The sequence below is a fragment of the Pongo pygmaeus genome, chromosome 12 (assembly GCF_028885625.2).
Source record: "Pongo pygmaeus isolate AG05252 chromosome 12, NHGRI_mPonPyg2-v2.0_pri, whole genome shotgun sequence".
Lineage (NCBI taxonomy): Eukaryota > Metazoa > Chordata > Mammalia > Primates > Hominidae > Pongo > Pongo pygmaeus.
In genome coordinates, this window is record NC_072385.2 from 95,012,825 (window position 1) to 95,030,038 (window position 17,214).

Sequence of the window (17,214 nt, forward strand, 5' to 3'; positions counted from 1 at the left end):
TGTGCTCTTGGACTTTTACCTGAGTTTTGATTATCCATCCCTAACAAGGCACCATTTTCCCCCAAAGAGTTTCAATTTGGCAGAATACTGAATCATTTTTCAAAGCCTTAACTTTTTTAATTAAATCCTCAGTTAACATCTGACTGATTTATAGCTCATTTTCTGCTTGGCATTTGTATGCTTTTCAAACCATTTGAAATGTACTTTTAAAAAATTGTTTGTGCTTTGTAGTGTGGTTAGGAAAGGGAAAAAAGTCATTTGGATATAGATTTACTGGTTTTTATATTATACTCTAGTAATGTAAGTTCTTACCGTTGGTGGAAGCTGGGTGAAGGGTACAAGGAACTCTGTACTATTTTGCCACTTCCTGTGAGTCTATAATTATTTCAAAATAAAAAGATTATTTAAAAAAGAATGTGGGGGCCAGGAGCATTGGCTCATGCCTATAATCCAAGCACTTTGGGAGGCTGAGGTGGGCGGATTGCTTGAGCTCAGGAGTTTGAGACCAGCCTGGGCAACATGGCAAAACCCTGTCTCTAAAAAAAGAAAAAAGAAAAAGAATGTGGGGAAAAATCGTTTGGAGACTTAAAATGTAGAAACAAAGAACATAAATGTGGTATAAGAAGTTTTAGGTGACAATATAATTTTGACGCTAAACCAAAAAGGAAAAGGAGATATATCTGACTGTATATCTAAGAACTCACCAATAAGAAAGACTTGGGCCCTGCTCTATCGCCTGCCATTGCTCCCCAGGCCCCGAGTGGTTCACTGAGCCGTGAAGACAGATTCCAGTCACCAGGAATTGCACCTCCAATCCCAGATGCTGTGTTCAGCAAAGGCTCCGTGGTTCTGGCCTACAGTGGCGGCCTGGACACCTCCTGCATCCTTGTGTGGCTGAAGGAACAAGGCTATGACATCATTGCCTACCTGGCCAACATCGGCCAGAAGGAAGACTTCAGGGAAGCCAGGAAGAAGGCACTGAACCTTGGGTCCAAAAAGGTGTTCATTGAGGATGTCAGCAAGGAGTTCGTGGAGGAGTTCATCTGGCCTGTATGAGGACTGCTACCTCCGGGGCCCCTCTCTTCCCAGGCCTTACGTCACCCACAAACAAGTGGAAATTGCTCAGTGGGAGGAGGCAAAGTATGTGTCCCACAGTGCCATGGGAAAGAGGAACGATCAGGTCTGGTTTGAGCTCGCCTGCTACTCGCTGGCCCCCCAGATTAAGGTCATTGCTCCCGGGAGGATCCCCGAGTTCTACAACCAGTTCAAGGGCCGCAGTGATCTGATGGAATACGCAGAGAAACATGGGATTCCCATTGCAGTCACTCTGAAGCACCCATGGAACATGGACGAGAACCTCATGCACATCAGCCATGAGGCTGGAATCTTGGAGAACCCCAAGAAACAAGCACCTTCAGGTCTCTACGTGAAGATCCAGGACCCAGCCAAAGCCCCCAACACCCCCAACATTTTCAAGATTGAGTGAAAAAGGGGTCCCTGTGAAGGTGACCAGCATCAAGGATGGCACCACCCACCAGACCTCCTTGGAGCTTTTCATGTACCTGAATGAAGTCGCAGGCAAGCACAGCGTGGGCCATATTGACATCGTGGAGAACCGCTTCATTGAAATGAAGTCCTGAGGTATCTGCAAGACCCCAGCAGGCACCATCCTTTACCACTCTCATTTAGACATTGAGGCCTTCACCATGGAACAGGAAGTGCACAAAATCAAACAAGGCCTGGGCTTGAAATTTGCTGAGTTGGTGTACACCGGTTTCTGGCACAACCCTCAGTGTGACTTTGCCCACCACTGAATCGCCAAGTCCCAGGACCGAGTGGAAGGGAAAGTGCAGGTGTCCATCTTCAAGGGCCAGGTGTACATCCTGTGCCAGGAGCCCCCACTGTCTCTCTACAGTGGAGAGCAGGTGAGTGTGAACATGCAGGGCAATCATGAGCCAGCCAGTCGGTGCCAACAGTCTCGTCAACATCAATTCCCTCAGGCTGAAGGAATATCATTATCTCCAGAGCAAGGTCACTGCCAAATAGACCCCTGTACAATGGGGAGCTAGGGCCACCTCACTTTGCAGATTCCCCAAGTACAGGCACTAATTGTTGTGATAATTTGTAATTGTGACTTGTTCTCCCTGGCTGAGAGTGTAGTGGAGCTGCTGGGCCCCAGCTTTGTTCCCTGGTCCCCCTGAAGCCTGCAAAAGTGGTCATCAAAGGGAAGGGTGAGGGGCAGCTACAGTGGGGAGCTATAAAATGACAATTTAAAAAAAAAAAAAAAAAGACTAAGGCCAGCCACTGTGGCTCACGTCTGTAATCCCTGCACTTTGGGAGACCGAGGTGGGCAGATCACCTGAGGTCAGGAGTTTGAGACCAGCCTGGCCAACATGGTGAAACCCCGTCTCTACTAAAAAATACAAAAATTAGCTGGGCGTGGTGGTGCGTGCCTGTAATCCCAGCCACTTGGGAGGCTGAGGCAGAAGAATAGCTTAAGCCTGGGAGGGGAGGCAGAGGTTGCAGTGAGCAGAGATCGTGTCATTGCACTCCATCCTGGGCTACAGAACATGACTCCGTCTCAAAAAAAAAAAAAAAAAAAAGAAAGACTAAATAAAAGATTTAATAGAACCTAATAGAAAAGTGGGCAAAGGACATGACTGAACAGATAATACATACACAAAAATTATATTGAGTGTTACTAGTAAGAAGAAATGCAAATCAAAACAGCAAAGAAGGCCGGGTGCGGTGGCTCACGCCTGCAATCCCAGCACTTTGGAAGTCCGAGGAGGGTGGATCACAAGGTCAGGAGTTCAAGATCAGCCTGGCCAATATGGTGAAACCCTGTCTCTACTAAAAATACAAACAAAAATTAGCCAGGCATGGTGGCGGGTGCCTGTTGTCCCAACTACTCGGGAGGCTGAGGCAGGAGAATCGTTTGAACCTGGGAGGCGGAGGTTGCAGTGAGCTGAGATTGCGCCACTACACTCCAGCCTGGGTGACAGAGCAAGACTCCATCAAAAAAAAAAAAGAAAAAAAAAAAAAAAACAGAAAGAAATAGCCTCTTTTCACTTTTTAAATTGGCAAAACTGGGCTGGGCATAGTGGCTCGTGGCACTTTGTAAGGCTGAGGTGAGAAGATCACATGGGGTCAGGAGTTTGAGACCAGCTTGGGCAACAGAGTGAGACCTTGTCTCTATAAAAAGCTTTTTTTTTTAATTAGCCAGGCATGGTGGTACATGCCTGTAGTCCCAGCTACTCGGGAGGCTGAGGTGGGAGGATAACTTGAGCCTGGGAAGTTAAGGCTGCAGTGAGCCGTGATTGTGCCACTACACTACAGCCGGGGTGACAGAGTGAGACACTGTCTCAAAAAATAATAAATAGGCAAAACTTTTTAAAAATTATAATACTGCCGGACATGGTGGCATGCACTGGTAATCTCAGTTACTTGGGAGGCTAAGATAGGAGGATCACTTTAGCCCAGTAGTTCAAGGCTACAGTTAGCTATGACTGCCTGTAAATAGCCACTGCACTCCAGCCTGGGCAACACAGAGAGACCCTATCCCTAAAATAAAAAATAGGCCAGGTAAGGTGGTTCATACCTACAATCCCAACATTTTGGGAGGCCCAGGTGGGAGGATTGCATAAGGCCAGGAATTGAAGACCAGCCTGGGCAACATAGCAAGACCCCATCTCTACCAAAAATAGATTAAAATAAATAAATAAATAAATAGTTGTTTGATAACAATGCAAATAAATAAATAATATAATGCTGGTGCTGTCATGAACCCCCCAAAATGAGTACTCTTACTCTGGGTGGGAATATAAGTTTATACCCCCTTTCTAGATAGCAATTTTATTCCTAGGGATTTGTTATTAGGAAATAATTGCATATATACACAAAGATACAGCTAGGAGAATATTCATTTCAGCACTTCATAATTGCAGACAAACTAAATTTGAAAAAACAGGGTATTTATTGGTTAAATTATTATAAATTCTTACAAGGTCTTATATATCCATCAAAAATTATGTTTTAGGAAAATATGTCACAACATGGAAAAATGTTCTTAATATATTAAGTTTTAAAAAGTAGGCTATAAAAAAAGATTCTGTTTTAGTTTCAAGACATGTTTATTTTCAAGACATCATTGAAAATACATCATTTTCAAGCTATTTTATTTATATTATGTGTTTATGATTTTCTCTTTTTCTATATATAAATATAAATTTGGAAGAGAAGATTAAAATGATATTTACTGGCTGGGCGCGGTGGCTCACGCCTGTAATCCCAGCACTTTGGGAGGCTGAGGTGGGTGGATCACGAGGTCAAGAGATCGAGACGATCCTGACCAACATGGTGAAACTCTGTCTCTACTAAAAATACAAAAATTAGCTGGGTGTGGTGGCGCACACCTTTAGTCCCAGCTACTCAGGAGGCTGAGGCAGGAGAATCACTTGAACCCGAGAGGCGGAGGTTGCAGTGAGCCAAGATTGCGCCACTGCACTCCAGCCTGGTGACACAACAAGACTCCATCTCAAAAAAAAAAAAAAAAAAAAAAGGCAAGACACAGTGGCTCATGCCTGTAATCCCTGCACTTTGGGAGACCGAGGCAAGTAGATCACCTGAGGTCGGGAGTTCGAGACCAGCCTGACCAACATGGAGAAACCACTTCTACACTAAAGATACAAAATTAGCCAGGCGTGGTGGCGCATGCCTGTAATCCCAGCTACTTGGGATGCTGAGGCAGGAGAATCACTTGAACCCAGGAGGCGGAGGTTGCAGTGAGCCGAGATTGCACCGTTGCACTCCAGCCTGGGCAACAAGAGCGAAACTCCGTCTCAAAAAAAAGGCCGGGTGCAGTGGCTCACACCTGTAATCCCAGCATTTTGGGAGGCTGAGGCGGGTGGATCACAAGGTCAGGAGATCGAGACCATCCTGGCTAACACGGTGAAACCCCGTCTCTACTAAAAATACAAAAAATTAGCCAGGTGTGGCGGCAGGCACCTGTAGTCCCAGCTACTCGGAAGGCTGAGGCAGGAGAATGGCGTGAACCCGGGAGGCGGAGCTTTTAGTGAGCCCAGATTGCTTCACTGCACTCCAGCCTAGGCAACAGAGGGAGACTCCATCTCAAAAAAAAAAAAAAAAAATTATATTTACTGGTCGGGTCACAGTGGCTCGCGCCTGTAATCCCAGCACTTTGGGAGGCCGAGGCAGGCGGATTGCTTGAGGTCAGGAGTTAAAGACCAGCCTTGCCAGCATGGTGAAACCACGTGTCTACTAAAAATACAAAAATTAGCTGGGTGTGGTGGTGCACACCTGTAACCCCAGCTACTTGGGAGCCTAAGGCAGGAGAATTGCTTGAACTTGGGAGGCGGAGGTTGCAGTGAGCCGAGATCGCACCACTGCAGTCTGGCCTGAGAGACAGAGTGAGACTCGGTCTAAAAAAAAAAAAAAAACCAAGAAATGTGTTGGGATTGGGATACTCAGATCTCTGGTCCAGTGTCATCAGCTGGGTCACTGCACCTGATCATCAGTACAGACCCAAAATATTAATATAGTTTTCTCCCACATGGCTGCAATGTGGTATAGTCACCCAGAGCCACTGCACCTATATTCACACTTCTTGGTGGAAAAAAAAAAAAAAAAAAAAATGCATGTGCTTGTTCTGCTTTCAGAAGGAAACAAAATAAGAAACAGGGAAGAAACAGGAAAGCTATTCAAGCAAGACTGAGCAAGACTGGTTTTGTGCTTTTGTGCCAAGAGATACTTTCTATGAGAATATATATATTATATGTCTATTTTTACAAATACTTGTTGTTTAGGTGAAAAGCCCAGAAGGAAAATTTCAGAAGACCAGTACTGGAGCTGTCAGAATGCAACCAAAATCAGCTGAGTTGAAGTTTGTCACCAAGAATGATGGATATGTACACATTCACCCTTCATCAGTGAACTATCAGGTCAGAATGGTGGAGTATACTTAATGTTTACAGGTCGTCCTGGGGTAGGAAACACAATTCCTTAAATTCAGCCACACCATGTTCTATCACTTGCTGTCCCCAGCAGTACCACTGACTTAGGGAAGATTGAATAAGAATAAACAGACTGGAAATTGGACTATTTCTGGAAAGACTATTTCCATTTGAAGAAAATTCTACTGAATACCAAAAAGTACTCAAGCCTGCTTTCAGATATAAAATTGTTTCTTTGCAATGGTAATTGAAGTCATGAGCTAATTACATCACTGAGTCTGTGCCTTAAAAGGAAATGAATGACCTATTCTTGCATACCACTTCCTCAGCTCTCAGCCTGCCACTGTGAGGCTTCTGCCCCCACCACTTCACTAAACCCATCAGAAGTAACAAATAACTTAGTTGTCAAAGCCAGTGTCATCCCTTGGTCCTCATCATGCCACCTCTCACATGGTATTTGACATTGCTAATCTCTCTTCCTCTTGAAATTCTCCTTGATGTTATTTTTGCTTCTGAATTATCACTTTCTTCTCTCTCTCTATTCATCCCCTGTATCTCCTTTATTAGCTTATCTTCCTTTGCTTTGAAACAGTGGTTCTATCCTTTGTCCTTATTCTCTCACCATCATGCACTCTTCCCGAACCACCAAAGGCACAACAGCACTTGCACATCCCAACTGCCACTTACACGCAGACACAGACCCCAAATCTGTCTCTCCAGACCTGCAGTTTTTTTCTGAGCTCTCCTGCTGGAAAACATCAGCTAGAAGTCTTTTAGTCATCTCAAACATAAAAGCTGAAAAATCAAACTCATGATCCCCAATTCACTCTTCTCTTTCTGTGCTGTCTTGGTGGAATGATACCATCAAAATCAGAACCCTGAAGTCACATAGACTCCCACTTCTTTTCTTATGCCAACTCAGTTGCTCACCAGGTCCCAAGAATGCCTCCTTTTTGACATCTCTAAGATTTGCCTTTTATCCCCACTGCCACTTCCTTAGCTCAAACCCCAAACATCATTTGCCTGAAATTTTATAATAATCTTACATCCGGTGCTTTCTCTCTCCAACCTTCTACTACTCTACTGCTGCCAGAATTACCTTTACAAAACATCAATTAGACTATGTCAATTCCCTGCTTAAATCTTCATATCCAGAGTGTACCACACACTCTCACATGACTCCTTACATGGCCCTTCCTATACCTTGTCACCAAATTTGAAACATTCAGGCTGCTCTGTCCTCTGGAACTACTGAGGACCATGTTCACAAAGCCTGGAAAGGATTTCCTTAAGCTTAGAGGACTTTGAGGGTCAGGAGGTCACCTGCCCTTTCAGCCTGTTAGGAACCAGACACCTGAGTTAGCTCCACACCCCCTCCTTTTTTATATATACTTTTTGTTGTTGTTGTTTTGCACATTTCTCAAGAAAGAACTGCTCCTCTTTTGAGAATCCAAATCGTTCATGTATCCATGTAATATCTACTAGCACCTAATCTGTGCCAGGCACTGTTGTAGGCTGTTGAGGACAGTGGAAGAACCTAGATGGACACAGTCTCTGCCCTCAAGGAGCTTATGTTCTAGTGAGGGAGACAGGCAATACATAAGTAAACAGAATCTCAGGTAATGCTATAAAGCAAAATAGAGCAGGATAGAGAGACAGAGAGTGACAGGAGAGGGGCCCTGCACGTGGGGTGGTCAGGGAAGAACTCTGGGATGAGAAAACAACTGAGCAAATCCTAAATGAAGAGCAAGTCATGCAGATATAGAGAAAGGAGAAACATTCCAGCAGAGGACATAAGTGCAAACACCACAAGGTGGAAGTGTATTTGGTGTGTTCCAGGAAATGCACGAAGAGGCCAGTGGAGAGGGATGATCAAGGGTGAAAGTGGTGGGAGATGCACGGGGACGAGTAGGCAGGGGTGGCGTAGGGCGGGGTGGACCTGGTAGCCATGGCAAGGACTTGCGATTTTTATCCTTGGACACCATTGGAGGGTTTTGAGCCGTAATTGGACTTATTGTTTTTGTGTTTATTTTTATTTTTATTTTTATTTTATTTATTTATTGAGACAGAGTCTCTGTCTGTCACCCAGGCTAGAGTGCAGTGGCACAATCTCAGCTCACTGCAACCTCCACTTCCCAGGTTCAAGCGATTCTCATGCCTCAGCCCCCTGAGTAGCTGGGATTACAGGCATGCATCATGGCTCCTAGCTAATTTTCGCAGTTTTGTAGAGATGGGGTCTCACCATGTTAGCCAGGCCAGTTTCAAATTCCTGGCCTCAGGTGATCCACCTGCCTCAGTCTCCCAAAGTGCTGGGATTACAGGCGTGAGCCACCACGCCCTGCCAGACTTATGTTTTTAAAAGATCACCTTGATTGCTGGGTAGAAAAGACACTATAAAAATGCAAAACTAGAAGTGGGGAGAGCACTCAAGAAGCCATCACAGTGGTTTTTGTGAGATGACAATGGTTTGTACTAAATTGGTAGCTGGGTGCCTGTAATCCCAGCCTTTTGAAAGGCCAAGGCGGGCGGATGACTTGAAGTCAGGAGTTTGAGACCAGCCTGGCCAACATGGTGAAACCCCATCTCTACTAAAAATACAAAAATTAGCCAGGTGTGATAGTGCAAGCCTGTAGTCCCAGCTACTTGGGAGGCTGAGGCAGGGGAATCACTTGAACCTAGGAGGTAGAGGTTGCAGTGAGCCAAGATCATGCCACTGCACTCCAGCCTGGGTGACAGAGCGAGACTGCATCTCAAAAAAAAAGGCTGGGTGTGGTGGCTCACACCTGTAATCCCAGGACTTTGGGAGGCTGAGCCAGGCAGATCACCTGAGTTCAGGAGTTCAAGACCATGCCTGGCCAGCATGATGAAATCCCTGTCTCTACTAAAAACACAAAAATTAGCCAGGCATGGTAGCAGGCGCCTATAATCCCAGCTACTTGGGAGGCTGAGGCAGGAGAATCACTTGAACCTAGGGGGTAGAGGTTGCAGTGAGCCGAGATCACACCATTGCACTCCAGCCTGGATAAAAAGAGCGAAACTCCGTCCCAAAAAAAAAAAAAAAAAAAAATTGGTAGCTGTAGAAGTGGTGAGAATATGTCAAGGCATTTTGTATTTTGAAAAGAGAGCTGACTAGACTTAGTGACAGTGTAGATGGTGTGAGGGGAAAAAGAATAGTCAATGATGACTCCAGAATTGGAGCGTGAGCAGCTGGGTGAATGGGAGCATCATTTCCTGAGATAGGGAACACTGCAAGGAAGAAGAATCAAGAATTCCATCTGGGCCAGGCACAGTGGCTCACACCTGTAATCCCAGCAATTTGGGAGGCCAAGGCAGAAGGATTGCTGGAGCCCAGGAGTTCGAGACCAGCCTGGGCAACATGGTGAGACCCTATCTCTATGAAAAAATTTAAAAAATAAAAGCGTTTTTTTTTTCTTTTTTAACACAAGTGTGAGATACGTATTAAATGTCCAAGAGGAGATGGCAAGTCAATAGTTACACATGCAAATCTGGAGCTCAGGAAAGTCACGGGCTGTAGATAAATGTGGGGAGTCATTAATAGGCAGTATTTAAATCCGTGGGACTGGGGGGGTGTTCCCTTTTTGTTGCCAGTGACATCACTGTCATCATCTGAGGTTTTTGGTTCCAGGTGAGACACTTTGACAGCCCCTACCTGTTGTACCACGAGAAGATCAAAACTAGCCGCGTATTCATCCGAGACTGCAGCATGGTGTCTGTGTACCCGCTGGTCTTGTGTGGAGGAGGCCAGGTGAATGTGCAGCTTCAAAGAGGACAGTTCGTTGTCTCCCTGGATGATGGTTGGATCCGTTTTGTAGCTGCTTCCCATCAGGTAAAGGGAGAATTGGTCTGTTCTATGAGGCTCAGGCCACGAGGGGCTTTGACAATATGAAGTTATGAAGTCAAGGGCATTCCTCTAGGGACCAAGGTAACAGAGCTAATTAAAAATGAATGACGGTGGCTGAGCCCAGTAGCTCACACCTATAATCCCAGCACTTTGGGAGGCCGAGGCGGGCAGATCATTTGGGGCCAGGAGTTCAAGACCAGCCCGGCCAACATGGTCAAACCCTGTCTCTACTAAAAATACAAAAATTAGCTGGGCATGTTGGTGGGTGCCTGTAATCCCAGCTACTCAGGACGCTGAGACATGAGAATTGCTTGAACCTAGGGGGCAGAGGTTGCAGTGAGCCGAGATCGTGCCATTGCACTCCAGCCTCAGCAACAGAGCGAGACTCCGTCTCAAAAAAAAAAAAAAAAAAATGAATTATGGTCTACAATGGGACACTAAGAAAGAGTGAGGCTGAAGTGAAGCCAGGAGTGGAGCCCTAGTAAGAGTTCCAGAAAGCACACTGTGAGGGGAAGTCTGGTATGGGCTGGGGTTGGTATAAAAGGCTAGGACAGAAGCTGTAAAGTGAGGGTGCTGGACCTTCCTTATTGTTATATAAATAATAGATGTTCACCAAAGAAAAGTCAGAAAATACAGATAAGCAAAAATAAATAAATAAAAACCACCCTGATTCCACCACTACCATTTTGAGAAAAAGATAATGGGTCTGAATTCTTCATTTATTCTCAGGTCTCAATTATTCACTATATGGAGTCTCTGTGAAAAACATTTCATGGAGAGTACATATAAAACAGAACTTCAGCCAGCCAAGTGCGGTGGCTCATGCCTGTAATCCCAGCACTTTGGGAGGCCGAGGTGGGCAGATCACCTGAGGTCAGGAATTCGAGACCAGCCCGGCCAACATGGTGAAACCCCATCTCTACTAAAAATATTAAAAAATTAACCAGGTGTGGTAGCAGGCGCCTGTAATCCCAGCTATTCGGGATGCTGAGGCAGGAGAATCTCTTGAGCCCAGGAGGCGGAGGTTGCAGTGAGCCAAGATTGCGCCATTGTACTCCAGCCTGAGCAACAAGAGGGAAACACCATCTCAAAAAAATGAATACATAAAAATACAAAAAAAAAATTAGCTGGGCGTGGTGGCGGGCGCCTGTAATCCCAGCTACTCAGGAGGCTGAGACAGGAGAATCACTTGAACCAGGAGGCAGAGGTTGCAGTGAGCCGAGATGGCACCACTGCACTTCAGCCTGGGTGACGGAATGAGACTCCGTCTCAAATAAATAAATAAATAGATAGATAGATAAAACTTCAGGTGGACACCTGTAATCCCAGCTGCCAGAGGCTGAGGTGGGAGGATTGCTCAAGCCCAAGAGGTCAAGGCTTCAGTGAGCCATGATTGCACCACCGCACTCCAGCCTGGGTGACAGAGTGAGACTCTGTCCCAAAAAAAGAAATAAATAAAACTTCATTTTAATATCTGCATCTGTTAGAATTCTTATGTTACAAGAAGCAGATATGCCAACTCAAACATTAAAAGAAATTGATTGGCATATTTAACTTTAAAGTCTAGAGCAGCAGTGTCCAACAGAAATATAATGTGACCCACATATGTAATTTTAATTGTTCTAGTAGCCACATTTTTAAAAGTAAAAAGAAATAGATGAAATTAATCTTAATATATTTTATTTAACCTAATACATCCAAAATGTTTTAATTTTAACATGTAATCAATATAAAATTATTGAGATAGTTTACATTACCTTTTCATATTAAGTCTTCAAAATCAGGTATATATTTTATATTCACAGCACATCTCAGTTTGGGCTGGCCACATTTCATATAGACATTAGATAAGCCACTTGTGACTAGTGGCTACCTTACTGGATAGTCCAGGTCAAGAAGGCCAGGCAACGTTGGTTTGATTTAGCAGTTCAGTGGTGACAAAAACGTGGTTAACCTAGTGGTATCGAAAGGGCTGCAGTAGCTCCTGGCATCACATGTATGCAGTATACGGTTCAAAAGAAGAGCCAGAAACTTTCTTGCCTACAAGCTCAATCAAAGCTCCCCTCCTAAACCAATCCCTGTGATCAAAGGGATGTCCTGAACTTGAAGACCTGGAGTACCTGAGCCATTCACCCTGGCAAGGCTCACAGTGTGAACCTGAGTTAGAGCAGGGTCCAAACTGCATGTTTTCCATACAGTGGGGAAGGGGCAAAACAGATGCTGGGAAGATGTCTACAGTGCCACAGCATCAGCATAAGCAAAATGCCATAAAAGCATACAGTATATCCCAAAGCTACAGAGATTTTTGATTCATCTAATGTCTTCCACTTTTTTTTTTTTTTTTTTTTGAGATGGAGTCTTGATCTGTTGCCCAGGCTGGAGTGCAGTGGCGTGATCTCGGTTCACTGCAACCTCCGCCTCCCGGGTTCAAGCAATTCTCCTGCCTCAGCATCCTGAGTAGCTGGGACTACAGGCATACACCACCAAGCCCGGCTAATTTTTTTTTTTTTTTTTTTTTTTTTTTTGAGACGGAGTTTTGCTCTTGTTGCCCAGGCTGAAGTGCAATGGTGCCATCTCGGCTCACCGCAACCTCTGCCTCCCGTGTTCAAGCGATTCTCCTGCCTCACCCTCCCGAGTAGCTGGGATTACAGGCATACGCCACCACCTAGCTAATTTTGTATTTTTAGTAGAGACGGGGTTTCTCCATGTTGGTCAGCCTGGTCTTGAACTCCCGACCTCAGGTGATCTGCCCGCCTCGGCTCCCAAAGTGCTGGGATTACAGGCATGAGCCACCGCGCCTGGCTAATTTTTGTATTTTTATTAGAGACGGAGTTTCACCATATTGGACAGGCTGATCTCAAACTCCTGACCTTGTGATCCACCCACCTCGGCCTCCCAAAGTGCTGGGATTATAGGCTTGAGCCACTGAGCCTGGCCCACCTTTTTTTTTTTTTTTTTTTTTTTTTTTGAGATGGAGTTTTGCTCTTGTTGCCCAGGCTGGAGTGCAATGGCGCAATCTCAGCTCACCACAACCTCTGCCTCCCGGGTTCAAGCAATTCTCCTATCTCAGCCTCCCAAGTAGCTGGGATTACAGGCATGTGCCACCATGCCTGGCTAATTTTGTATTTTTAGTAGAGATGGGGTTTCTCCATGTTGGTCAAGCTGGTCTCAAACTTCCACCTCAGGTGGTCCGCCCACCTCAGTCTCCCAAAGTGCTGGAATTACAAGCGTGAGCCACCTGGCCCAGCCTATCTACCACCTTTTTTTTTTTTTTTTTTTTTTTGAGACAACAAGGTATGCAGTGGAGTGATCAGTGATCAGTAAATTTTCTTTTCCTTTTTTTTTCTTTTTTTTGAAACGGAGTTTTGCTCTTGTTGCCCAGGCTAGAGTGCAATGGCGCAATCTTGGCTCACCGCAACCTCCGCCTCCCAGGTTCAAGCGATTTTCCTGCCTCAGCCTCCCAAGTAGCTGGGATTATAGGCATGCACCACCATGCCCAGCTAACTTTGTACTTTTAGTACTAAGAGATGAGGTTTCTCCACGTTGGTCAGGCTGGTCTCGAACTCCTGACCTCAGGTGATCTGTCCATCTCAGCCTCCCAAAGTGCTGGGATTACAGGCGTGAGCCGCCGTGCCGGGCCCTGTCTACCACTTTTAATTCCCCATTTTCCTGCTTCTCCTCGTGGAATAAATCATAAAAATTGACCAAACTTTAATATGGAGAACACTATATAAAAGCCATACTTCCAGACTGAATCTTTTCTTTTTTGGGGAGCAGGGGGGACAGAGTCTCGCTATGTCACCCAGGCTGGAGTGCAATGGCGCGATCTCAGCTCACTGCAACCTCCGCCTCCTGGGTTCAAGCCATTCTCCTGCCTCAGCCTCCTGAGTAGCTGGGATTACAGGCGCCCGCCACCACAACTCGCTAATTTTTGTATTTCTAGTAGAGACAGGATTTCACCATGTTGGCCAGCCTGGTCTTGAACTCCTGATCTCATGATCCGCCCGCCTCGGCCTCCCAAAGTGCTGGGATTACAGGCGTGAGCCACTGCGCCTGGCCCGAATGTTTTCTTTAGATGAGATGTGATAGAGGCACTTTTTTACAATGGACCTCATTTAGTCAATTACAAAATGAAAATGTATTTAGGGTTTTTGCTCCTAATGGAGTTAAAATTAGTACCAGAAATCTAAATAATGGTAATCATAACTGGGGTATTTCCCTCCAATAACCTATCCTGCCTGTTCCTCCAAGCACTGCTCATATCGTAGCTTTCATTTTAGGTGGCTGAATTGGTAAAGGAGCTTCGTTGCGAACTTGATCAGCTTCTCCAGGATAAAATTAAAAACCCAAGCATTGATCTGTGTACGTGTCCTCGAGGATCCCGGATCATCAGCACAATTGTGAAACTTGTCACCACACAATAAAAAGCAGTCTTAGAGAGTGCTTGCTACTCACCTGCTTCTAGCTCACCTGGGAAATAACAGCAGAACCTCTACCTCGAACTAAAGACCTGTTGGGGCTGGCCCTGGTGGAGGAGCCCAGAGCATGCAGCCCAAGGCAGCTGAGGCAGTGTATATACCCTTAGGGCCATTTCTAACAAAGCCTTGGCCACTCCCAGCACAATTTGGAGTGTCAAGGGTGAGAGCCTAAAACCTAGCTTGCCTGTCTTTGTCTCTGTGACTGTTCTGGAGTGAATTAAGTTCACCTGATAACTCAAAAGTGAATGTATAATACAATTCTGTTTTAATCTGTGTATTCTTTTTCTCCTACTTTTTACTGGGGTGAGACAGGGGCATGAGGAGAAATACGCCTTTTTTTTTTCTTTTCCTGTCGCCAAGGCTCGACTGAGAGAAGTCAGAACAGAGAAGGGGAAAAAAAAAACAAAATTATGTGAACAAGCAAAATTAAAATTTCATTTTAGGCTATTGGCTACTGAGTAAACTTGACTTGTGAGGGATTTTTATTTTTACTCATTAAAAGTCAACTTAAAAAAATTGAATGAGTTCTCTTTTGGTATTAAAATGCAAGCTGGTCTTATCGATAACACTCCTATTCTTAAAAGCAGAACAATCTGGATGTCTTCATAGTTCTACATTTAGGAATCTTTACTCTCTCTTCTGAACTCACCCAGACACAAATCACTGAAGGAGAATTTTAATAGTATTCCTGGGGCAGAGTTGGCATGGATGAGGTCAGAAAGGTTACCATCGGATTTACAGCCACCACAATGCTTTCCATGAAATTGCTTATTTTCAACCACCTCTTAGGTTAATGGGGCGCTAGCATTTTGGAAAAACATCAGGGGATTTACATTTTCCCTGGACATCTATCAGTATGGCCAGGAAGGATCCCAAATTGCTGGGTAGAAAAAATATTTGTATGTTTGTTTAGACGTCAGGGCCGGACGCGGTGGCTCATGCCTGTAATCCCAGCACTTTAGGAGGCCGAGGCAGGCCAATCACATGAGGTCAGAAGTTCAAGACCAGCTTGGGCAACTTGGTGAAACCCCATCTCAATTAAAAATACAAAAATTAGCCGGGCATGGTGACAGGCGCCCATAGTCCCAGCTACTTGGGAGGCTGAGGCGGGAGAATCACTTGAACCTTGGAGGTGGGGGTTGGAGTGAGCCGAGATTGAACCATTGCACTCCAGCCTGGGTGACACAGTGAGACACTGTCTCAAAAAAAAAATTAAAAAATGGACCTCAGGACAGGGTCACTACAGGTTCCATAGTATGGATAGAATTCAAACTAAATCAAAACCATCTCAGTGAAATCAGTGAAAGGTTATTCACTTTTCAAGGTATTATTTAAGTTTTCAGGAAGTCTCCTTGGCTGTCCAAAATGATTATTATCAAGTATATTTAAGCTTCGGTGCACTTGAAGAGCTTAGACTCTAAGCAGTATTTTTAAAAGGCATCGATTCATGTCATCGCTTTAAATAAAAAACATACATATGCAAGCACCCACAGAATCCAAATTCTGACTTGCTGTTGAAACAAGGCTCCTATTACAGAACTGATTAGGCTGAGACCTTTAGAAGAAATGAAGAAAACTGCATTAAGCCTCTAAAAAAGTTTTCTTTTCCTTTCTTTTTTTTTTTTTTTTTTTTGACGGAGTTTCACTCTTATCGCCCAAGCTGGAGAGCAATGGTGGGTTCTCGGCTCACTGCAACCTCCGCCTCCTGAGTTCAAGCAATTCTCCTGCCTCAGCCTCCCAAGTAGCCAGGACTATAGGCACGTACCACCACACCCGGCTAATTTTGTATTTTTTTAGTGGAGATGGAGTTTCACCATGTTGGCCAGGCTGGTCTCGAACTACTGACCTCACGTGATCCACCCACCTCGGTCTCCCAAAGTGCTGGGATTACAGGCGTGAGCCACCGCACTCAGCCTAAAAAAGTTTTTAAAAATCAGTTTTCACAGCCGGGCGCGGTGGCTCACGCCTCTAATCCCAACCCTTTGGGAGAGCGAGGCGAGTGGATCACCTGAGGTCGGGAGTTCAAGACCAGCCTGACCAACGTGGAGAAACCCTGTCTATACTAAAAATACAAAATTAGCCAGGCGTGGTGGCGCATGCCTGTAATCCCAGCTACTCGGGAGGCTGAGGCAGGAGAATTGCTTGAACCTGGGAGGTGGAGGTTGTGGTGAGCCAGGATCGCACCATTGCACTCCAGCCTGGGCAACAAGAGTGAAACTCCATCTCAAAAAACAAAAACAAAAAAAAACCCATCAGTTTTCACTCTTGGTGCTACAGTGGTGCTCATGCCACCCTAGCTAGAGCCATCTGCCCAAGTGGACCTGCAGCATTTAACACAAGTTTGCCCCAGAGCACTCAGCTGGGAGATAATTAACAGCAAAACTTTCCACCCAGTGAAATTGATTCCCTTGGGAAAGCCAGCTCTTGGATGGTCACTTCCAACCACATATAGATGCACGAATACTGTCATGGTATAGATGTGCCAGAATGTGAAAAAGGTTGGGAAGCCTTGACATAACGCATTGAGTAAGAATATCCTTGCCCCAAAGACTAAACTTCTTAAGCTCATCATTAAAATAATGAAATAAGAAATTAAATAGAATTACATATTTATGATGAAAGATCAGAATGCAGGCTGGCATGGTGGCTCATGCCTGTAATCCCAGCACGTTGGGAGGCCGAGGTGGGTGGACCACTTGAGGTCAGGAGTTTGAGACCAGCCTGACCTAGATGGTGGAACCCCATCTCTACTAAAACTACAAAATTAGCCGGCCATGGTAGCTCATGCTGTGATCCCAGCTATTTGGAAGGCTGAGGCAGGAGAATCACTTGAACCCAGGAGACGGAGGTTGCAGTGAGCCAAGATCGTACAATTGCACTCCATCCTGGGCAATAAAAGCGA

General features: G+C 45.2%; 1 protein-coding gene and 1 pseudogene across 3 annotated transcripts in view; both read left to right on the top strand.

Moving 5' to 3' along the window:
* DHX57 (DExH-box helicase 57) overlaps positions 1–14,837 on the top strand; it is a 78,400-nt gene extending 63,563 nt beyond the window's left edge. For all 3 annotated transcript variants that reach the window (XM_054475513.2, XM_054475512.2, XM_063648801.1), the window contains 3 exons: positions 5,826–5,960; positions 9,619–9,819; positions 14,115–14,837. In XM_054475513.2, coding sequence (XP_054331488.1) covers positions 5,826–5,960; positions 9,619–9,819; positions 14,115–14,258 — 480 coding nt within the window. In that variant the 3' untranslated portion in view covers positions 14,259–14,837. The remainder of the gene's footprint in view (positions 1–5,825; positions 5,961–9,618; positions 9,820–14,114) is intronic.
* Positions 881–2,973, top strand: LOC129030302 (argininosuccinate synthase-like; annotated as a pseudogene).
* Positions 14,838–17,214: the final 2,377 nt, after the last annotated feature.